General features: G+C 46.6%; 1 protein-coding gene across 1 annotated transcript in view; it reads left to right on the forward strand.

Annotated features, from left to right (window-relative positions):
- The window catches only part of CFAP91 (cilia and flagella associated protein 91), a 51,534-nt gene that overhangs the window by 9,414 nt on the left and 16,921 nt on the right, over positions 1 to 25,199 (forward strand). The window contains exons 3-10 of the mRNA XM_077479593.1: positions 4,718 to 4,875; positions 5,117 to 5,200; positions 6,961 to 7,017; positions 9,936 to 10,105; positions 11,064 to 11,241; positions 12,010 to 12,167; positions 17,514 to 17,696; positions 21,027 to 21,166. Coding sequence (XP_077335719.1) covers positions 4,718 to 4,875; positions 5,117 to 5,200; positions 6,961 to 7,017; positions 9,936 to 10,105; positions 11,064 to 11,241; positions 12,010 to 12,167; positions 17,514 to 17,696; positions 21,027 to 21,166 — 1,128 coding nt within the window. The remainder of the gene's footprint in view (positions 1 to 4,717; positions 4,876 to 5,116; positions 5,201 to 6,960; positions 7,018 to 9,935; positions 10,106 to 11,063; positions 11,242 to 12,009; positions 12,168 to 17,513; positions 17,697 to 21,026; positions 21,167 to 25,199) is intronic.

The following is a 25,199-nucleotide window of genomic DNA, read 5'->3' on the forward strand; positions in this document are numbered from 1 at the left end:
GGTCGAGGTCACTTTGTTGGGGTTCAGATGTTTGGCGGTCCCCAGGTGAGGTGAAGGTCAGGATGTTGGGTTCCTCAGATACGGGGGAGGGTCAGGTGTGGGGGAATCAGGTATGGGGGGGGTCAGGTCTTGAGGGATCAAATATGAGGGGTCTCCAGTGGGGGTCGGGTCACTTTGTTGGGTTTCAGATGTTTGGTGGTCCCCAGGTGAGGTGAAGGTCAGGATGTTGGGGTCCCCAGATATGGGGGAGAGGCAGGTTGAGGAATCAGGTTAGGAGGGATCAGATATGAGGGGTTTCCAGTGGAGGTCAGAGTCACTTTGTTGAGCTCCAGATATTTTTGGGGTCATCAGGTGAGATGAAGGTCAGGATGTTGGGATCTCCATGTACCAAGGTGGCCAGGTTTGGAGGGTCCAGGTATGGGAGGTCCCAAGGCAGCAGTCTCTTTGGTGGGGGTCAGATTTTTCTGGGTTCACTAGGTTAACCCCACCCATGGTCCTCATTTCATCTGCCCACCTTCTGAGTGGGTGTGCCAATACGGTGCCCCACTTTATAGGTTGGTCTCACCCAAATCCCACCTCTAAAAAGAGGGGACCGCCCATTACATCCACTTTAGGGGTTTTCCTGCCCAAACCCCCCCTCTAATATGTGAGGTCACCCATCACACCCACTTTAGGGGTTGTCCTGCCCAAACCCCACCTCTAATATAAAGCAGCATTGGCAATGGGATGAAGGAATCCTGAATGAAGACCCTCTACATATTAGACATCTAGTGTCTGGTACCACATCCTGAGAAAAAATTATATGCAAACAAATACCCTAAATAAACAATGAAGGACTTTGAAGGTACCAAAAAAGATATATAAAAAAAGATCAACATTTTATTATACATATCTATGTTGAAAAACTTTTGTTAGGATATTTAAAAAGACAAGCATCAGTGTATATTGTCATACAGGTACATGGGTTGTTATATCATCAAATAGTTCATTCAACATCCCCACCAAACTTGGGTGATGAGTTGCTTGCTGTGACTTCGACGCGTTTCAGGGGTCGTTGCCCTCTTCATCAAGAAGATAAGTACAGTCAAGCTCTACAACAATGAAAAGTATATTTTTAAGAACAATTTCACAAAACTACATCTAATATGAGTTTGTCCACCACAATTTGTATGCCCCCGATACTGTCACGCCCAGACTCCCCCCCCCCCCCTCCCCAAAATATGTGGGGATCACCCATCATGCCCACTTTAGAGATTGTCCCTCCCAGACACCTCTTCTAAATATGTGGAGACTTATCATCCCTCCTGTTTTAGTGGTTGTCCTGCCCAAACCCCATCTCAAATATGTGGGGTCACCCATTACGCCCACTTCAGGGGTTACCCCACCAAGACCCCACCTCTAATATGTGGGGATCACCCATCACACCCATTTTACTTGTGGTCCTGCCAGGATCCTAACTTTAAATCTTTAAAGACCACCCAGAATTCCCACTTTGGGGGTTGTCCCGTCCAGACCCCACCTTAAAATATGTGGGGATCATGCCCACTTTAGGAACTAACCCTCCCAGACCTATCTTCTAAATATGTGGAAACTATACATCACACCAAATTTAGGGGTTGTCCTGCCCAAACCCCACCTCTAAATATGTCAGGACCAACCACCATGCCTACTTCAGGGGTTACCCCACGAAGACCCTACCTCTAATATGTGGAGACCACCCATCACATCCATTTTACTATTTGCCTGCCAAGACACCTAACTCTAAATCTGTAAAGACCAACCTGCATTCCCACTCTGGGGCTTGTCCCGTCCAGACCCCAACGTAAAATATGTGGGGATCACCCATCATGCCAATTTAGAGATTTTTCTTCCCAGACCACTCTTCTAGACACAAGGGGACCACCCATCGCACCCACTCTAGGGGTTGTCCTGCCCAAACCTCTAATACGTGTACTTACCTATCACGCCCACTTTAGGGGTTGTCTTGTCCAAGACTCCACCTGTAAATATGTGAGGTCCACCCATCACACCCACTTCAGGAGTTGCCCAGCCCAGACCTGACCTCTAATATGTGGGGACCACTCACTCATCATGCTCATTTTATGGGTTTTCCTGCCGAGACCCTAACTCTAAATCTGTAAAGACCACTAACCATTCCTACTTTGGGGGTTGTCCCATCCAGACCCCACCTTTAAAATATGTGGGGACCACCTACCACACCTACTTTAGGGATTGTCTCTCCCAGACCTCTCTTCTAATTTATGTGGAGACTATACATCACAGCCACTTTCAGGGTTGCCCTGCCCAAACGCCACCTCTATTATGTGTGGTCACCCATCATGCCCACTTTAGGGATTGGCCTGGCGGCCCACTCTAAGAAGTGTCCTGGTGGTTCCAAACATCTTCTATTTATGGATGATGGAGGCCACTGTGCTCCTTGGGACCTTCAATGCTGCAGATATTTTCCTGCGCCCTTCCCCAGACCTGTGCCTCCATACAATCCTGTCTCGGAGGTCTACAGACAATTCCTTGGTCTTCATGGCTTGGTTTGTGCTCTGACATGCACTGCTAACTGTAGGACCTTCTATAGAAAGGTGTGCGCCTTTCCACATCTTGTCCAATCAACTGAATTTACCACAGGTGGACTCCAATCAAGTTGTAGAGACATCTCAAGGGTGATCAGTGGAAACAGGAGGCACCTGAGCTCAATTTTAAGTGTCATGGCAAAGACTGTGATACTTCTCCCCGATTTATGTCTAGGGATGTCCCATGGTAGATGGCCCAGTAACTTTAGAGACTGACGACAGATCCACATTAAGGGATTTTTACTTGCAAAAACGTAGTTAACAAACAGTCTCTTAAAATAGGATCAGAGGGTTAAGAGGGAAGTTCAGGTACTCTTAGTGTCCAAGTCAATAATGAAGGACTTGCTTACTTTGACTAAATCCAGAGAATAGCCATTCACAGCTGGATGTTCACTCAAGTTGGACAGTCCCTCTCTCACAAGGCCTAGCAGCCAACAAGGTGCTTAACTTAGGAACAAGTCTCTGCCACAGACGTTGTTGTAGGAACAAGTCTCTGCCACAGAAGTTGTAGAACACCCGTGTGGTTCCTGGATCTTTCAGCCAGTTTGGCGACACCCACGAGATTGGATTTACTTTGGTACTTCAGCCCTACCAGGCTCTTGCTAAGAAGCCAACCCGTGCGCAGCCTTCTTCTGAAGAGTCCTCCCCTGGATAGCTTTGAAGTTACTGGTCCTCTCAACAACCGGAGACGGCACCGGACCACCTCGGAATCCTTTCTTTAGTTTCCTTGCCTCGGGCTAGCCAGCCCCGAGACATAAAGTTGGGTGGATCAGAACCCCAGGCCATAGCCTTCCTGGGGGCTGGTCAGGAGGACCAGGACCATGGAGTCAAAACATACTTCTGGACCGGAACCCCGAACTACATGAAATCCGAATCTTAAGTACCCTCTCCCAGAAAGCACAGCAAGAGTGACACCTCCCTCTGGGTGGGCTCTGAGAGAAAGTAACCTTAAAACACCCAACCAGACTGTGGTTCCATGCCTGCCAGAAGAGGCAGTGACCCCCGGTGGCCAGGCTGAATACCCTATAGCAGTGATGGCGAACCTTGGCACTCCAGATGTTTTGGAACTACATTTCCCATGATGCTCAACTACACTGCAGAGTGCATGAGCATCATGGGAAATGCAGTTCCAAAACATCTGGAGTGCCAAGGTTCACCATCACTGCCCTGTAGTCCAGTCAGACTGATGTTGAGGTCCAAATTTGGAACAATTATACCCAAACCAAACTGTAGTTCAGGTGTAACATTAACTTTCAAAACATATAGCGCGTGCTTTTCAGGAGCCGGCGCAACATTTACAAAAATTTTCAAACAAATTTCTTTCACGTTGTCATTATGAGGTATTGTTTGTAGGATTTTGAGGAGAATAATGAATTTAATCCATTTTGGAATAAGGCTGCAACATGACAAAATGTGGAAAAAGTGAAGCGCTGTGAATACTTTCCGGCTGCACTGTATATAAAACCTCTTTCCATAGGTCACTAGGGTGCCATCTTTGCACATGGCAGTCCAGGCTGACCCAGCACCAGGCAGTCCTATGTACTGGCACCTATAGAAGGGTCAGATATCACATACTATGTGGAGGTCTCCTTTAAAGCGGAGGTCCACCCTAAAATGGACCTTCCGCTCATCGGATTCCTCCCCCCCTCCGGCGCCACGATTGGCACCTTTCAGGGGGGAGGGGGGTGCAGTTACCTGGATAATCCAGGTAACTGCACCCACTTCCGGGCTAGCTCTCTGCGGAAAGGGGCGTACATTACGCCCCTTTCCGCAAGTGCCCGCCCCCTTCCGCAAGTGCCCCGCTGCCTGCTGGGAAACACACAGATCCCAGAGGCAGCGGCTCGCGCATGCGCAGTAGGGAACTGGGAAATGAAGCCGAAAGGCTCCATTTCCTGATTCCCATACCCAAGATGGCGGCGGCAGCACTCGAGTGTCGATCTAGAGATCGGCTTCGGTTGCCGACATCGCGGGCGCGCTGGACAGGTAAGTGTCACTATTTTAAAAGTCAGCAGCTGCAGTATTTGTAGCTGCTGACTTAAAAAAAAAAAAAAAAACGCGGAGTCCCGCTTTAATTTCAGATGAAATGTTTCGATCACAAATCCTCACTCACTGTTTTTTCTTTTTCTTTCCAGCAAAGAGTCCCAGAATACCCCACAATGTTCAGCGAACTGGTCCACCACCCCCGCCACACTCTGCGTCTGCAACTTAGAGATCCCGTCCCGTCGTTTATCGACCGCCAGTGGCGAGGAAGAGGAGAGAAAAGGATGCTGGCTCTCAAGCAGCTGGCAGGGTAAGTAATACATCTGAGTGACCAGCAGAGGGCAGTGCGGCAGCTCTAAACCTCCCCAGTGACATCTCAGACCTGAGATAAGCCCAGCTGTGCCCCCCCAATAATACAGATGGTCCATAGAGCTGGCAGCTGTGCCAGGAAATTATTGAGGTTTCTGCAGGATACACTTCTAATACTGAGCTCATCTGTATGGGTTCAGATGTCGTCACCATGACCATGACACTGCCGCCCTGTATTCCAGATCTCAGCCTATGTTCACTACTCCCTGGCAACATGCGGAGAACCAAGAAGTGTCTGGAAGCAACCGATGCAAATATTTTGAGAGGTGAGGTTATTCGCGGAGTCTGATCATCTGTGTTATCTAGAGTATAGATTGCTGTGTTGTGACCTCCTGCCCCATTTCCCTGCACAACTGTCCCTGGAGACAAACTGCAGGAGACGATCAGAGACTGCAGATTAACTACAGACGATTGTGAGAGACTAGGGACATGCTACAGAAGACTGTCAGAGACTGGGGGTATGATGCAGGAGATTGTTAGAGACCTGGGACGTGATGCAGGAGATTGTTAGAGACCTAGCATGGGATACAGGAGATTGTTGGGGACCTGGGACGTGATGCAGGAGATTGTTGGGGACCTGGGACGTGATACAGGAGATTGTTGGGGACCTGGGACAGGGTGCAGGAGATTTTTGGGGACCTGGGACGGGATGCAGGAGATTGTTGGGGACCTGGGACATGATGCAGGAGATTGTTGGGGACCTGGGGCGTGATACAGGAGATTGTTGGGGACCTGGGACAGGGTGCAGGAGATTGTTGGGGACCTGGGACGTGATACAGGAGATTGTTGGGGACCTGGGACAGGGTGCAGGAGATTTTTGGGGACCTGGGACGGGATGCAGGAGATTGTTGGGGACCTGGGACGTGATGCAGGAGATTGTTGGGGACCTGGGGCGTGATACAGGAGATTGTTGGGGACCTGGGACAGGGTGCAGGAGATTGTTGGGGACCTGGGACAGGATGCAGGAGATTGTTGGGGACCTGGGACGTGATGCAGGAGATTGTAGGGGACCTGGGACGTGATGCAGGAGATTGTTGGGGACCTGGGATGGGATGCAGGAGATTGTTGGGGACCTGGGACATGATGCAGGAGATTGTAGGGGACCTGGGACGTGATGCAGGAGATTGTAGGGGACCTGGGACGTGATGCGGGAGATTGTTGGGGACCTGGGACGGGATGCAGGAGATTGTTGGGGACCTGGGACGTGATGCAGGAGATTGTAGGGGACCTGGGACGGGATGCAGGAGATTGTTGGGGACCTGGGACATACTAGAAGACATTGCTGGAGACTGGAGACATACTAGAGGACATTGTTAGAGACTAGGGACATACTAGAGGACATTGCTAGAGACTGGGAAAAAAAACCAGAGGACATTGCTAGAGACTGGGGACATACTAGAGGACATTGCTAGAGACTGGGAAAAAAACCAGAGGACATTGTTAGAGACTGGGGACATACTAGAGGACATTGCTAGAGACTGGGGACATACTAGAGGACAATGCTAGAGACTGGGGACATACTAGAGGACAATGCTAGAGACTGGGGACATACTAGAGGACATTGCTAGAGACTGGAGACATACTAGAGGACATTGTTAGAGACTGGAGACATACTAGAGGACATTATTAGAGACTGGGGACATACTAGAGGACATTGCTAGAGACTGGGAAAAAAACTGGAGGACATTGCTAGAGACTGGAGACATACTAGAGGACATTGCTAGAGACTGGGAAAAAAACCAGAGGACATTGCTAGAGACTGGGGACATACTAGAGGACATTGTTAGAGACTGGGGACATACTAGAGGACATTGTTAGACTATGGACATACTAGAGGACATTGCTAGAGACTGGGGACATACTAGAGGACATTGCTAGAGACTGGGGACATACTATAGCCAGATACCCATCTGTATAAAGGGTGAATGTAGACCAATGCCTGCAGCGGGTCCCCTGATTCAGTTTTAGGTTAATGTCTTCCTCTGTTTTTTTCCTGAGTCTGACGTGGGTTTGTATTTCGATTCAGGCCTCTGATCCCGTTCTCCCAGCAAGCCCCAAGTAATGTTCTCCTCGATGTGTCCCGGTGAGTACACTCCAACATGTGAGGATGAAGATGCGGCTCCAGGCACTATCACTGTATTACCTCTACAGGGTTCAGTAGCTGTAACCTCTGACATGTAGAACTTAAAGTAATTGTAAAGTCTAGTTTTTAAAAAAAAAAAAAAAAAAAAAAAAAAAAAAACATGTTATACTTACCTCCTCTGTGCAGTTGGTTTTGTACAGAGCAGCCCGGATCCTCCTCTTCTCTGCTCCCTCTTTGCTGTTCCTTGCCCCTCTCTCTTGTCGAGTACCCCCACAGTCATCAGCTTGCTATGGGGGCACTCAAGCCGTGTCACAGCTCCCTGTGTCCATTCAAAAAAAAAAAAGAGCCCCGACCCTGCCCTGCAACCCCCCCTCCTCCCTGATTGGCTAACCGACTTTGACCGCTGCGGGAGCCAATGGTGCTGCTGCTGTGTCTCAGCCAATCAGGAGGAGAGTCCCGGATGGCTAACACACTGGTGGGCATCGCTGGAGAGAGATGGGGCTCAGGTAAGAAATTGGGGGGTGCTGGGATGGCTGCTACACACAGAAGGTCTTTCATCTTAATGCACAGAATTCACCTTCTGCCTTTATAACTCCTTTAAAGTAGAACTATAGGCAAAACTTTCTAACCCTAATCCTCTACCTTAACTCTAACCTTATACTCCTAAGCCTCTAACTTTAACCTACTAACCCTAATCCTTTACCTCTAACCCTAATCCTCTACCTCAAACTCTAACCTAATAACCCTAATCCTCTAATTTTACCCCTCTAACCCTAATCTATTACCTCTAACTCTAACCTACTAGCCATGATCCTCTAACTCTAACCTACTAATCATGATCCTCTAACTCTAACCTAATAACTCTAACCTACTAACCCTAATCCTCTAATCTTAATCCTCTAATCTATTACCTCTAACTGTAACCTACTAACCATAATCCTCTAACCCTAATCCTATCCCTCTAACCTAATAACCCTAATCCTCTAATTTTAACCCTCTAACCCTAATCTATTACCTCTAACTCTAACCTACTAATCATGATCCTCTAACTCTAACCTACTAACCCTAATCCTCTACCTCTAACCCTAATCCTCTAACCTACTAACCCTAATCTTCTACCTCTAACTCTAACCTACTAACCCTAATCCTCTACCTCTAACCCTAATCCTCTAACCTACTAACCCTAATCTTCTACCTCTAACTCTAACCTACTAACCCTAATCCTCTAATTTTAACCCTATTACCTCTAACTCTAACCTACTAATCATGATCCTCTAACATACTAACCATAATACGCTAACTCTAACCTACTAACCATAATCCTCTACCTCTAACTCTAACCTAATAACTCTAACCTACTAACCCTAATCCTCTAATTTATTACCTCTAACTGTAACCTACTAACCATAATCCTCTACTCCTAATCCTTTACCTCTAACCTAATAACCCTAATCCTCTAATCTTAACCCTCTAATCCTAATCTATTACCTCTAACTCTAACCTACTAACTCTAATCCTCTACCTCTAACTCTAACCTACTAACCCTAATCCTCTAATTTTAACCCTAATCTATTACCTCTAACTCTAACCTACTAATCATGATCCTCTAACCTACTAATCATAATACGCTAACTCTAACCTACTAACCATAATCCTCTACCTCTAACTCTAACCTAATAACTCTAACCTACTAACCCTAATCCTCTAACTCTAACCCTAATCCTCTAATCATAACCCTCTAACCCTAATCTATTACCTCTAACTCTAACCTACTAACCATAATCCTCTAACTCTACCCCTATCCCTCTGGCCCTAATGCTCCAACCCTAATCCTCTACGTCTAACCTACTAACCCTAATCTTCCAACTCTAACTCTAACCCTTTAATGCTAACGCTAACCTACTATCCCTAATCCTCTAACTCTACCCCTAATCTTCTGACCCGAACCCTCTAACCCCAAGCCCGGAGAGTAACAAAATTCATGGCTGCAGTGTCATCACAGACTTCATTTTGTGATTGGCCAAGCATAAGTGGTGGGTGGAGACTTGGCACCAGAGCTGGTCTTTCATACCTGTGCGTACAGCATGTGGGGCTTCCTACACAGACAATGAGATATCTCCAATATTATTATTATTATAAGGCCTCTTGCACACCGAGGCTTGAAATAACAGTATTTTGTTTTTTTACTGAGCTAAAATACATCCCATGAATTGGAATGAATTGGAATGTGCCTATGCACACAGGTGCGTAAACAAGCGCTGTGCATTCTTCAGTAAAGAAAAAAGAAAATTAGCAAAATCTGCATTTTTGGTCAGTAATTTACGCCTCGTGCACAAATGCACGCAAATGTCCATTTACATATTATACAGAACGAGAATGCGAGAATAAATTTGCGTGAAATTGCAAGAGCGCCGAGTCCCTTTTATTAGTAGACCAACCAACCCCACCCCCACTGAAACTTACCTCCTCTGAATTCCCCCTCTGCCCCGTTTTTGTCTGTGAGAGTGCTGACTCCACACCCTGTGTGAGCTCCGAGTGTTGGAGCTTACACAGAGTTATTGACGTTTTCCCCTCTCCCGCCTCAGTGTTCAAGCCTGTCTGTTGGCCAATTAGGCCCGAGCATTGCGATATGGAGGAAGGGGGAAAGGTCACATGCTCTCCCCATGCACGGAGGTACCAGATATTTATAAAGCTCCAACAGACAAACAGATTGGCGGGGGAGGGCAGAAAACGTATCCGGGGGTGTGGGGGGGCTATTAGGAGAACCCGTCGCTTTGCAGTAAATGAGCAACATGACTTATTTTCTTTGCTGGCATACTATTCTATACTATTTTATTCTATACAGTGTGGTGTTCTGATAATTGTATGTTGCTAATATGTGTATTGGGCTGATTTGTTTCATATTCTTCTATGAACAGGAGGGAGCACAGCCCGCGGCCGGAGAGGACCCCCACCCCCTTGGTGCGCACGGTGGCAATTCAGACGGATTACCGCGATAGCGAAGCCCAGACTGACCCCTACAGTCCAGAGTTTGTAGTGCAGTCTGGGTCTGTTCCAGAAATACTGATGCTGGCCAATCTTACCTGGGGTGAGCCTGACCTTATTCAGTGTGGTGCGGCACATAAGACAAGGAATCCTCTAATATACACAATTCTGGCCAAAATATATTTTTTTATACCTTCTATTAACTAATTCTGTCTTCTCCCTCCCGTCCTCTGCTCCGTCCTCTCCCTCCCGTCCTCTGCTCCGTCCTCTCCCTCCCGTCCTCTGCTCCGTCCTCTCCCTCCCGTCCTCTCCCTCCCGTCCTCTGCTCCGTCCTCTCCCTCCCGTCCTCTGCTCCATCCTCTCCCTCCCGTCCTCTGCTCCGTCCTCTCGCTCCCATTCTCTGCTCCGTCCTCTCGCTCCCATTCTCTGCTCCGTCCTCTGCTCCGTCCTCTGCTCCGTCCTCTGCTCCGTCCTCTCCCTCCCGTCCTCTGCTCCGTCCTCTCCTCCGTCCTCTGCTCCGTCCTCTCGCTCCCATTCTCTGCTCCGTCCTCTGCTCCGTCCTCTCGCTCCCATTCTCTGCTCCGTCCTCTCGCTCCCGTCCTCTGCTCCGTCCTCTCGCTCCCGTCCTCTGCTCCGTCCTCTCGCTCCCGTCCTCTGCTCCATCCTCTCGCTCCCGTCCTCTGATCCGTCCTCTCGCTCCCGTCCTCTGCTCCATCTTCTCACTCCCGTCCTCTGCTCCGTCCTCTCGCTCCCGTCCTCTCCCTCCCGTTCTCTGCTCCGTCCTCTCCCTCCCGTTCTCTGCTCCGTCCTCTCGCTCCCGTCCTCTGCTCCGTCCTCTCGCTCCCGTCCTCTGCTCTGGCCTCTCGCTCCCGTCCTCTGCTCCGGCCTCTCGCTCCCGTCCTCTGCTCCGGCCTCTCGCTCCCGTCCTCTGCTCTGGTCTCTCGCTCCCGTCCTCTGCTCTGTCCTCTCTGTCCTATCACTTCTGTGCTCTGTCCCTGTTCCCTAGATATGTCTTTATCTCTCTTACTTGGTCTGAATGTTGGCTCATTTTGGGTTTCCAGGCCGTGGTCTCCCTGCTAGGCTGGCAGAAGTGGAGATGATAGAGCGGGCGAGAGAGAAGAGAGCCTGGGAGGCCACACTGCCACCTCTGAGCGATGTGACCCAGCTGGAGAAGAGGAGGAAGATGATGGATGAGCAGGAGAGGAAGGAGTGGGCCTTCCGGGAGCAGGAAATAGAGAAGTAAGTGATGATTGTATTCTGTATGAGGTCCACACAGCTGGTTTTATTTAGGAGGTTGGCTGGATGAATATATTATTAAGAGAAACATTTCATCCTCAAACTGAAAATCTGATTACTATGGATTGCTGCAGATTTCACATTTTTACTGCTCTGCCTTATTAAAGAATCACTCCACTGAAATGGTTTCATTAGTTGGTGGATAACGGAATGTTAAACCACCTGTCAGTCTCTTCTACCTCTTAGAAACCTTATTGGTGGGATCCCTGTGGGGTTACCACCATGGAGCTCCTGGTCTGTACACCTGCTGTGCCCAATATGAGGGGTTCCACCATCCCTGTGCTGAGTTCCCGGGTCTGTACACCTGCTGTGCCCATTATGAGGGGTTCCCACCATCCCTGTGCTGAGTTCCCGGGTCTGTACACCTGCTGTGCCCATTATGAGGGGTTCCACCATCCCTGTGCTGAGTTCCCGGGTCTGTACACCTGCTGTGCCCATTATGAGGGGTTCCCACCATCCCTGTGCTGAGTTCCCGGGTCTGTACACCTGCTGTGCCCTTTATGAGGGGTTCCCACCATCCCTGTGCTGAGTTCCCGGGTCTGTACACCTGCTGTGCCCATTATGAGGGGTTCCCACCATCCCTGTGCTGAGTTCCTGGGTCTGTACACCTGCTGTGCCCTTTATGAGGGGTTCCCACCATCCCTGTGCTGAGTTCTTGGATAAAGTGACCCTATCAATAAATCTTTGCATTTTGTTCTTGATAAATTTCAGGCTGCAGGAGGCTCGTCTGGAGGCACTGAAGAAGCTTCTCCAACGACGTAAAGAGAGTCGGCATGAGGTGGACACAAAGCGGCTGGATAGAAAGTGGAGCAAACTACAAACCGAGAAAGAAGAGAGACTTAAGAAGATCCAGAAAGAGCACATCAAAGGTAAAAGAAATCACAGCCCGATAGCGATGTAATCCGTCTTCTCATCTATCCTTCCACTATTTAATACCACTTGAAGACCAGGCCTTTTATTTCACCTTTTGTTTACAAGTAAAAATCTGTATTTTTTGCTAGAACCTGCTTAGTGTGTATATATATATATATATATATATATATATATATATATATATATATATATATACCCGTATATACTCGAGTATAGGCCGACCCGAATATAAGCCGAGGCCCCCAATTTACCACAAAAAAACTGGGAAACTTATTGACTCGTGTATAAGCCGAGGGTGAGGCATGCCTGTCCATCCCTGTGTGTCCGTCCATCCCTGTGTGTCCGTCCATCCCTGTGTGTCCGTCCATCCCTGTGTGTGCAGCCTTGTGTGTCCAGCCTACCTGTGTCCCGAACCTGCGTCCCGAACCTGCGTCCCGAGCCTGTGTGCTTCTGCCATGCCAGGATCGCCGCTCTTCTCGTCTGACAGACAGCGTCGGCACCTCGGCGGCCATTCCACTGTTCAAAAGCCGCGCCTCCGTCTGTGATAGGCGGAACACTCAATTTCCCAGCAGTCTGTGTTCCGCCTATCACGGACATCCTCTCATCCTCGTCCGTAGTATGAGGATGAGCGGATGTCCGTGATAGGCGGACCACTGACTGCTGGGAAATTGAGTGTTCCGCCTATCACAGACAGGGAGGCGCGGCTTTTGAATAGTAGAATGGCTGCCGTCTGTCTGCTCGACACGCTGATCGGGCAGGCAGACGGCGATGACTCGAGTATAAGCCGAGGGGGGCACTTTCAGCCTCAAAAAAGAGGCTGAAAATCTCGGCTTATACTCGAGTATATACGGTATATATATATATCTATATATAGATATATATATATATATATATATAGATATATTGAGATACCGTATGGTGTAAAAAAAATGGCAAGGATCACTATTTTATTCTGTAGGGTCTCTGATTAAAAATAAATAAATAAATAATCTCTCTCTCTCTCTTTCTCCTCCTCTCTCTCTCTCTCTCTCTCTCTCTCTCTATATATATATATATATATCTATATATATATATATAATCGAGAGAGAGAGAGATATATAATAGAGAGAGAGAGATATATATACTTTTTTTTTAATCAGAGACCCTACAGAATAAAATAGCGATCCTTGCCATGTTTTACGCCATAGGGTATTTGCATAGCAGTTTTTCAAATGCATTTTTTTTTTTTCAAAAAAATTACACTTTATTGAATTTTATTGCAAAAATACACATAATATAACCAACTTTTTTGGTAAAATATAAAAGATGATGTTACATCGAGTAAATAGATACTTAAAATGTCACGCTTTAAAATTGCGCCTGCTCGTGGAACCGTGACAAACTACGATACATAAAGTTCTCTGTAGGCGACGGTTTAAAAATGTTTACAGGTTACCAATTTGGAGTTACAGAGGAGGTCTAGCGCTAGACTTATTGCTCTCGCTCTGACGTTTGTGGCGATACCTCACATGCGCGGTGCGATCACAGTTTACATATGTGTGCGTGACTTACCTATGCGTTCACTTTTGCGCGTGAGCACGGGTGGGGTGTTAATTTTATTTTTTATTATTTACACTGTCCCATTTTTTTAAATTTTTTTTTTATCACTTTTATTCCTATTACAAGCAATGTAAACATCCCTTGTAATAGAAATTAGCGATGACAGGTCCTATTTATGATAAAATGTCAATAAGACACAAAATCTCTCCTCTACTTTTTAAAAGCATTCGATTGGGGAAAAAAATAAAAAATAAATAAAAACTGTTTACTTCTGCCCTAGACAGGAAGTGATGTCATGACGTTGAGGAAAAAAATTATTCCTGGGTGGCCACACATCAAAAAAGGCATCTTTATTGGCAAACGATTAAAATCTAAGTACATTCACCTCATAAAAATAGGGAAAACAGGGCAAATAGCTAACGCGTTTCACGCTCCATCATGGCGCTTATTCATAGCTAAAGAACAGAAGCGTGTTCATGGGTGTGTGTGTGTGTGTGTATGCGTATATGTGTGTATGTATATATGTATATATGTATGTGTATGTGTGTATATATATATATATATATATATATATATATATATATATAAGCATTTAGACAACCCTATAGGCTAAACGACCAATCAAAACGAGCAGTCTCAATCCCATGAGCATGCTTCAAAATACTTCCCTTAGCAAAATGGAACACACCTGAGCAACAAAAGGGTGGCCAGCACTTGTACTTGTCAGCCATGCTCAGTGTGTGAATCCATAATCCCACCAGTAGAAAAACATGATAAATACTAAAACAATCCTGGATCGAGTACAAAATGACAGCTTCAATATCAAAAGTATCTTATCGGACAAAAAAAAAAATTTGAAAACATTTGCCACAACTATGCATTGCATTCTTCACTATTGTTTTTGGAACTATATAAAAATGAACAAATAATTATAAATAAATATATATATATATATATATATATATATATATATATATATATATATATATATATATATATATATATATATATATATATATATATATATATAATGAGATATATAATGCTTTCATGCATATTGTCATGACACCTGTAAATTTGAACAGATCCATAAAATCCAAAAAAATGGGCTAATGAAATCCATATAATAAATTGAATAAAAAATATGTAAGTATATATCATAATTTCCATATAAATACAAGCGCCCAAAGGAAAGACCGGTGTTCCTTTAAAAATAGCAAATTCATCAAGATTTCCAATTGCGTCATTTCCGGGTTACTGTAAAAGCATTAGATCGGGAAAAAAATAAATAAATAAAATTGTTTATTCCGCCCTAGACAGGAAGTGATGTCATGACGTCGTTTCCAGTGTTCTGTCAAAATAGCCAATTCATCAAGATCTCTGATTTCGTCACTTCCAGTTACTGTAAACCGTCATTAATTGGAGATTTAGATGACTTGCTGTTTTTGGCACAACACCGGCAAGCGCGCGCACTGTGGTACACGAAGACTTTGCTGTTTTGACACAACAGTGGGTGATGAGGAAAAAGTTGTCGCCGCCGCAGAGGCGGCCATTTTGTTGGTTGGTATCGGAGCAGACTAACAATATCCACTCCTAATACCGCGTATCGGAGTGTATACATTTGCCGGTGTTGTGTCAAAACAGCAAGTCGTCGAAAATCTCCAATTATCGATGGTTTACAGCAGTGATTCTCAACCAGGGTTCCTCCAGAGGCTGTAGGGGTTCCTTCAGCATTGGGCAGTTTCTGCCTCTCAGATAAGTTCCCACTCACACCATTGATCTTTTTAGCCATCTGTAAGGGGGTAATTCTTCCCAATGACCACAAGTGTAAGGACCATTCTTCTCACTGACCATCACACTAATGTATCCCGAGTTGTAGATTTCTCATTTTTAGCAGGGGGTTCCCCCGAGACCGGAGAACTATTTCAAGGGTTCCTCTGTGTTGAAAAGGTTGAGAAAGGCTGGTCTACAGTAACCGGAAGTGCCGTAATTGGAAATCTCGATGAATTGGCTATTTTGACAGAACACCGGAACGACGTCATGACATCACTTCCTGTCTAGGGCGGAATAAACAATTTTATTTATTTATTTTTTCCCCATCGAATGCTTTTACAGTAACCGGAAAAATAATAACCATAATTGGAAATCTTGATGAATTGGCTATTTTTGGCGGAACACCGGTCCTCCTAGATCAGTGACGGTGAACCTCGGCACCCAAGATGTTTTGAAACTACATTTCCCATGATGCTCATGAACTCTGCAGTGTAGTGGAGCATCATGGGAAATGTAGTTCCAAAACATCTGGGGTGCCAAGGTTCACCATCACTGGTCTAGATTATAGAGGTGGGGAGAGACGATCTGGTCTCTCTTCAGCTCTATGACCGTCAAATCTTTTCCCAGACTAGCTGCAAAATCTAGTGCAACTCTGAATACAAACCAATCAGTTTCTAGCTTTGTTTTTTTTGTCAAAGCTTAAAGTGGTTGTAAACCCTTACAACCAACTTTGACCTACAGGTAAGCCTAGATTAAGGCTTACCTGTAGGTCCAAGAAATATCTCCTAAACCTACACGGTTTAGGAGATATTTGCAGAAAGACAGGCACCGCTGTCTATGGCGTATGCGCCGTAGACAGCGGCGCGCAGGCGCACTGAGCGCGCCGCTGTCAACGGCGATATACCACAAGTGGCGGCTCCCGTGTGCATGCGCGGGAGTAACGCCATCGCGGCTTCACCGAATGACAGAGGCGGAGCAGCGAGACCCACCGAGAAGATGGATGCTTCGGACTACAGGGGACAGCAGTGACTTCGCTGGCTCCTATGTCAGGTAAGTGACACATAATGGACTACTATGCGATGCATAGTAGTCCATTGTGCTTTACCTTTGCAGGGAGTCAAAGAGGAAGTAAACCCATCAGGGTTTACTTCCTCTTTAATTGGACAAGCTGAAGTTAGAAGTGGATTGCTTCCTCTGCAGGGTTGCACCAGATTTTGCACTTGCCAGCTTTAGCAAATCAACATCACTGACTTTACTAAACCCAGCCTCTATGAGCTTGCTAAGGGTGAAACATGAAAGAGATGGGGAGGGTCTAGCTAGGACTGAACAAACTAGCACTATGTAGGAGGGGAGAACAGAGGGAAAAACCAAAATCACACAGTAAACCAGTTGTAGTGTCCCAAAATGTCCACTAGATGTTGCATAACTACCTAATAATAACCTAATGCGGTTCAATACAAGATCTAAAAATGGATATAAATGGTGGAGAACAAATTTTATGGGTTCCCCAGGTTAAGATTAAGCTGACCTGGCCTAAAATGTTTCTTAGGTAAGGCACTGAAGTACCTGTGTCTCTCTTCAATTGATCCTTCTCTTCCTGTAGCCCCTAGGAAGCTAAGACCAGACTGTGCTAATCTCCGCCTCCTAGTAAGCTCCACCTCCTAGTAAGCTCCACCTCATCCTGATAAGCCACACCCCCACCGGTATAAGTAGAGCTTCTACTGCATTGTGACAATTGATAGTTGAATGATGGGGCAGGACTTGGTGCTCCTAGGGGGCAGGACTTTATTCTGACTCCAGGCCTTATGTCCAACCTGGACCTAGGATCCAGTAGAGGGCCATGGAGGCACAAGGGCCAGTGGACGTCACCGCAGTGTCTTCTTCCATGCTGCCCGGTGCAGGAGTCATTTGGTAGGGATGCTCTTTGGTCTGTAAGGTCTAAGATTGGAGGTTCCTGCTGTGTGATTGGCTCGGGTTGGTCTCTAGCGGTTCTCTTACATCTCATATGTGTCTTCTCTGGAACTCCACAGCCATCAGGAAACTAACAAAGAAGATGGAAAACGTTGAAGGAAAGTTGGAGAAGCGTGACATCCTCCAGGACTACTCCAACTACGCCTCTCAGACTTACGCACCCCTCTCCCGGACCGGGTACTCCCTGGATCGCCTCTCTGCACAATACTCAGTGAAAAGCCCTTTCCTAGACTCCTACCAAGGTGAGACACCTCTTCTATAACCCTTCACAGATACCTACAGAGATTAGACGGGGACTGACCGAACGTGCACAACCCGGCCACCACATCATCTACTAACCTAACCTTACCTATATTGGGGGGACTAAGACATTTCTACATATGGAGGAGTGTTGCAGCAACTTACCTACCAACTTCCCCTCAGCCCTGACAATAGGGATCAACATTTTCCTTAAAGCGGAACCTTCAGCCATTTTTTCATCTTTCCATCTATTAAATCTTCTGCCCTTGTTGTTGTTTTAACTTTGAATAGTAAAACATTTTTTTTTCTGCCAGTAAATCCCTTATACAGCCCACTTCCTGTTTCTTGTCTGGTCATTAGCCTAGGATTATGACATCATGCACAGCTCTCTATCTCTCCTGAGAGTTTGCCAGAAAGGGAGGGGGGGGCGAGTCATAGGAGGGCCAATGAGAGCTGCAGAGCTGGAGGTGTCTGTGTAAATCCAGAAAGTGGACAGGCGGCAGCTTCAGCTGCCCACAGTTAAAATGGCTGCAGCCAGACTCAGTGGAGGGAGATTTCTGCAGCATATTTTGGCAAGTATGGAATCACAGTATATATAAAATAATATGCAAAGTGGTTGGAGGGAAGCTTCAGAATGGCAAAGATGTTTTTATTAAAAATGATGTGAGCAGACTGCAGTTCCTTTTCAAGTGAGCTCCATATTGTTTTTGTTATTTTTAAATTTTTATATTATGTTTTTATTATTTTTACTTTTAAATTATTATGATTTTTTTTTGTTTGCTATTTAATTGTGATTATTTTTTTCTTTTTATCATTCATTTTATAGTTTTTGTTATTTTTAGATATTTATATTATATTTGTAGTATTTTTACTTATTCTATAAAATGTAGAAACGTATTCTACTCTATAATTATTATTTTTTTCTTAATTATTTTACTTTAATTCTATTTATAGTTTATTTTTATTCAAAATTTTTGTTTCTTTTACATTTTTTTTTTTTTTTTAGATATTTTTTATTTGTATTTATTTTTGCTTTTTTTTATTTCATTTAGATTTTTTTTTTATATATTTTTACATTTTTTAAATTTCGTTTTATTATTTTTACTTTTATCATATTATTAATAACTACTTTTATAGTCTATTTTTATGTTATATTTTGTCATTTTACATTTTTATTTTAGATATTTATAATTTTTTTTAAATCTAATATTTATATTTGAATTATTGGGTTCATATATTATTGAAACAAGCATTTGTATGATTATTTAAATTGATCTGATTTAAAATGTAAATATTTATATAGAAATCTTTAAAAAAAAAATGGTGGGTTTCCTTTTAAAAAGCTGGTAAACCTTATATAGGAGAGTGAAAATGATGTGACATGCTTTTTTTGTTCATTTAGATTTTTTTTGTTTGTTTTTTATTTTATATATTTTGATATTTTTACATATTTATTACTTTTGCAATATTATTAGCTTTTTTTATAGTCTATTTTTATTTATTTATTTTTGTTTTTTTATTTTAGATATGTATATTTTTATTTAATGTCTTTATATTTTAATTCTTGGGGTTTACATATCCTTATAACAAGCGTTTGTGTGATTTATATTGATCGGATTTTAAATATTAGATATTTATGTAGAAATCCTTAAACAAACAGTTTCCCTTTTAAAAAGCTGGGAACCCTTATATAGAAGAGTAATGACCTGGCAGTGGTGATCCTTATATAGGGGAGTAATGACATGGTGGTGGTGATCCATTCCTCCCCATACATGGTGGACCTCCCCATACATGGTGGTGGTGATGATCCTCCCCATACATGGTGGTGGTGGTGGTGATCCTCCCCATACATGGTGGTGGTGGTGGTGATCCTCCCCATACATGGTGGTGGTGGTGGTGATCCTCCCCATACATGGTGGTGGTGGTGGTGGTGGTGGTGGTGGTGATCCTCCCCATACATGGTGGTGATCCTCCCCATACATGGTGGTGGTGGTGACCCTCCCCATACATGGTGGTGGTGGTGGTGACCCTCCCCATACATGGTGGTGGTGATCCTCCCCATACATGGTGGTGGTGATCCTCCCCATACATGGTGGTGGTGATCCTCCCCATACATGGTGGTGGTGATCCTTCCCATACATGGTGGTGGTGGTGGTGGTGGTGGTGGTGGTGATCCTCCCCATACATGGTGGTGGTGGTGATCCTCCCCATACATGGTGGTGGTGGTGATCCTCCCCATACATGGTGGTGGTGGTGATCCTCCCCATACATGGTGGTGGTGGTGGTGATCCTCCCCATACATGGTGGTGGTGATCCTCCCCATACATGGTGGTGGTGGTGATCCTCCCCATACATGGTGGTGGTGGTGGTGATCCTCCCCATACATGGTGGTGGTGGTGATCCTCCCCATACATGGTGGTGGTGGTGGTGGTGGTGATCCTCCCCATACATGGTGGTGGTGGTGGTGGTGATCCTCCCCATACATGGTGGTGGTGGTGGTGGTGGTGATCCTCCCCATACATGGTGGTGGTGGTGGTGGTGGTGGTGGTGGTCCTCCCCATACATGGTGGTGGTGGTGGTCCTCCCCATACATGGTGGTGGTGGTGGTCCTCCCCATACATGGTGGTGGTCCTCCCCATACATGGTGGTGGTGGTGATCCTCCCCATACATGGTGGTGGTGGTTCTTCTCCCCATACATGGTGGTGGTGGTGTTGGTGGTCCTCCCCATACATGGTGGTGGTGGTGGTCCTCCCCATACATGGTGGTGGTGGTGGTCCTCCCCATACATGGTGGTGGTGGTGATCCTCCCCATACATGGTGGTGGTGGTTCTTCTCCCCATACATGGTGGTGGTGGTGTTGGTGATCCTCCCCATACATGGTGGTGGTGGTGGTGGTTGTTCTCCCCATGCATAATGGTGGAGGTGATCCTCCCCATACATGGTGGTGGTGTTGGTGGTGGTGATCCTCCCCATACATGGTGGTGGTGTTGGTGGTGGTGATCCTCCCCATACATGGTGGTGGTGGTTCTTCCCATGCATGATGGTGGTGATCCTCCCCATACATGGTGGTGGTGGTGTTGGTGTTGGTGATCCTCCCCATACATGTGTGTTAGAGTTTCGATATCTCTGTAGAAACTGAGATAAGTGTCTTTCCTCTATATTGGCTGTGAAGACATTCTTTGTTATCAGCCAATAAGGATGGGTTGTCCAGAGCGACTTTATAAATAAACTCTCTGAATCGATAATTCCCATGAAAAATAACATTTAATACTTTTTTAGAACTTGTGATAAATCTGATTGTTGGTATGTTGCGTCTCGTTTTTCCTCCTAGGATTGCTGGACCTGGAGGCCAACCTTCCAGATTTTGTCACCCAACCTCGTGTCCGCTCCCCCAAACACAGGACCACCACCAGGGACGGCTTCTTGAAACATGAAGCTCTGCTGGACCGCGAGCTGAAGCAAGTCCACGAGGTGAGGGAGTGAGATTCCATCGGGAACGTTCTCTGTGTTGTTGTCAGTATTGTGCCGGGTGAACCGGAAGACGTTCGAGGAGAAGTCTTCTGCTGGCTGCCATAACCTGCCCAATGCAATGCCATGGGATCCGCTGTGCAGAGTGGCGGCAGGTGCCCGCTCCCTGCATTTCACACCCTGGCAATCTGTTACAGGAAATATTGGGTGGAGTGTATTGGGTGATGTCCGGTCCAGGGTCTGATCTAGTCCTATCTGATCTGGGGGGCAGTAAAAAAAATCGGGGGGCACAATGACAGCACACTCTGGCTGAATTACTGACTGTCTGTCACAACCTGGGAAATTCTGGTATGTATCTGGCTGTCATTAGATTGAGGAGATTAGACAGAACCTGATGGGGTGCCTGCTTACATCAAGTGTACCCATCAAAGCCCCTTTACGTTAGATTCCCCTATCAGTGTCCCCCACCCCCCCCTTACATAAACTGTCCCCATCAGAGTGCCCCTTGGTTCCTCACCAAAGTCCCCCTTACATCAGGGTTCCCCTCACAGTCTCGTCTACATTTGGGTCCCCATCAGAGTGCACCTTTTAATCAGGTGTCCCCCTAACATCAAGTGTCCCCACTTTACATCAGGGTTGCCCACTTACATCAGGTGTCCCCATTAATGTCTTCTCCTACATTAGGGTCCCCATCAAAGTTCCTCCTTTACATCAGGGTCCTCATCAGAGTGCCCCTTTACATACTGTTACCCACCTTAAGTCAGAGTCCCTGTCTACATTAAGGTCCCCATCTGCCCCCCCTTACATCAGGGTCCCCCTTATATTAGGTGACCCCCATCAGTCTCTGTCTACATTAGGGTCCCCATCAATCATCCCTTACTTCAGGGCCCCCATCAGAGTGCCCTTTAAATCAGATGTCCCCATCAAAGTCTCCTCCTACATTAAAGTCTCCATCAAATTTTCTCTTTTTAGGGTCCCCATCAGAGTGCACCTTTACATAAGGTTCCCACCAAAGACCCCCTTACATCAGGGTCCCCACCAGAGTCTCTGTCTACATTGGGATCCCCATCAATCTTACCATACATCAGATGTCCCCATCAGAGCCCACCTAATATTAGGTGTCCCCCATCAGAGCCCCCCTTATATAAGGTGTCCCCATCAGAACCCCCCTTAAATTAGGTGTCCCCATCAGAACCCCCCTTAAATTAGGTGTCCCCCATCAGAGCCCCCCTTAAATTAGGTGTCCCCCATCAGAACCACCCTTAAATTAGGTGTCCCCCATCAGAGCCCCCCTTAAATTAGGTGTCCCCCATCAGAGCCCCCCTTAAATTAGGTGTCCCCCATCAGAGCCCCCCTTAAATTAGGTGTCCCCCATCAGAGCCCCCCTATATTAGGTGTTCCCCCATCAGAGCCCCAATTATATTAGGTGTTCCCCATCAGAGCCCCCCTTATATTAGGTGTCCCCCATCAGAGCCCCCCCTTATATTAGGTGTCCCCCATCAGAGCCCCCCCTATATTAGGTGTCCCCCCATCAGAGCCCCCCCTATATTAGGTGTCCCCCATCAGAGCCCCCTTATATTAGGTGTCCCCCATCAGAGTCCCCCTTATATTAGGTGTCCCCCATCATCATATTACCCCAAAAGTATTGGGACGCCTGCATGACCTTTAATGGCATCCCAGTCTTAGTCCGTAGGGTTCAATAATGAGTTGGCTCCGCCCTTTGCCGCTATAACAGCTTCACCTCTTCTGGGAAGGCCGTCCACAAGGTTTAGGAGATGTGTCTATGGGAATGTCTGACCATTCTTCCAGAAGCGCATTTGTGAGGTCAGGCACTGATGTTGGATGAGAAGGCCTGGCTCGCAGTCTCCACTCTAATTCATCCCAAAAGTGTTCTGTCGGGTTGAGGTCAGGACTCTTTTTGGACCTTGCTTTGTGCACTGGTCCAAAATCATTTTGTGGAGGGGGGATTATGTGATGTCAATGTAATGACCCCTCCATGTAATGACCCCTCCATGGGATGCCCCCTCCATGTACTGTCCATGTGATGACCCCTCCATGTACTGTCCATGTGATGACCCCTCCATGTGAAGACCCCTCCATGTGATGACCCCTCCATGTGATGACCTCTCCATGTACTGTCCATGTGATGACCCCATCATGTGATGACCCCTCCATGTACTGTGTCCATGTGATGACCCCTCCATGTGATGACCTCTCCATGTGATGACCTCTCCATGTACTGCCCATGTGATGACCCCTCCATGTACTGCCCATGTGATGACCCCTCCATGTACTGTCCATGTGATGACCCCTCCATGTGATGACCCCTCCATGCGATGACCTCTCCATGTACTGCCAAGGGATGACCCCTCCATGTGATGACCCCTCCATGTACTGCCCATGTGATGACCCCTCCATGTGATGACCTCTCCATGTACTGCCAAGGGATGACCCCTCCATGTGATGACCTCTCCATGTACTGCCCATGTGATGACCCCTCCATGTACTGCCCATGTGATGACCCCTCCATGTACTGTCCATGTGATGACCCCTCCATGTGATGACCCCTCCATGCGATGACCTCTCCATGTACTGCCAAGGGATGACCCCTCCATGTGATGACCTCTCCATGTACTGCCCATGTGATGACCCCTCCATGTGATGACCTCTCCATGTACTGCCAAGGGATGACCCCTCCATGTGATGACCTCTCCATGTACTGCCCATGTGATGACCCCTCCATGTGATGACCCCTCCATGTACTGTCCATGTGATGACCCCTCCATGTGATGACCCCTCAAAGTACTGTCCATGTGATGACCCCCTCCATGTGATGACCCCTCCATGTGATGACCTCTCCATGTACTGTCCATGTGATGACCCCTCCATGTGATGACCTCTCCATGTACTGCCAGTGTAATGATCCCTTCATGTGATGACCCCTCCATGTAATGACCCCTCCATGTACTGTCCATGTGATGACCCCTCCATGTGATGACCCCTCCATGTAATGACCCCTCCATGGGATGCCCCCTCCATGTACTGTCCATGTGATGACCCCTCCATGTACTGTCCATGTGAAGACCCCTCCATGTGAAGACCCCTCCATGTGATGACCCCTCCATGTGATGACCTCTCCATGTACTGTCCATGTGATGACCCCATCATGTGATGACCTCTCCATGTACTGTGTCCATGTGATGACCCCTCCATGTGATGACCTCTCCATGTACTGCCCATGTGATGACCCCTCCATGTACTGCCCATGTGATGACCCCTCCATGTACTGTCCATGTGATGACCCCTCCATGTGATGACCCCTCCATGCGATGACCTCTCCATGTACTGCCAAGGGATGACCCCTCCATGTGATGACCTCTCCATGTACTGCCCATGTGATGACCCCTCCATGTGATGACCCCTCCATGTACTGTCCATGTGATGACCCCTCCATGTGATGACCCCTCCATGTGATGACCCCTCCAAGTACTGTCCATGTGATGACCCCTCCATGTGATGACCCCTCCATGTGATGACCCCTCCATGTACTGTCCATGTGATGACCCCTCCATGTGATGACCTCTCCATGTACTGCCCATGTAATGATCCCTTCATGTGATGACCCCTCCATGTAATGACCCCTCCATGTACTGTCCATGTGATGACCCCTCCATGTGATGATCTATCCATGTAATGACCCCTCCATGTAATGACCCCTCCATGTACTGTCCATGTGATGAGCCCATCATGTGAAGACCTCTCCATGTACTGCCCATGTAATGATCCCTTCATGTGATGACCCCTCCATGTAATGACCCCTCCATGTACTGTCCATGTGATGACCCCTCCATGTGATGACCTCTCCATGTACTGCCCATGTAATGATCCCTTCATGTGATGACCCCTCCATGTGATGACCCCTCCATGTACTGTCCATGTGATGACCCCTCCATATGATGACCTCTCCATGTACTGTCCATGTGATGACCGCATCATGTGATGACCTCTCCATGTACTGTCCATGTAATGACCCCTC

Source organism: Lithobates pipiens, unplaced genomic scaffold, assembly GCF_037356315.1.
Source record: "Lithobates pipiens isolate NorthernLeopardFrog02 unplaced genomic scaffold, aLitPip1_a1.2 Scaffold_16, whole genome shotgun sequence".
Classification (NCBI taxonomy): domain Eukaryota; kingdom Metazoa; phylum Chordata; class Amphibia; order Anura; family Ranidae; genus Lithobates; species Lithobates pipiens.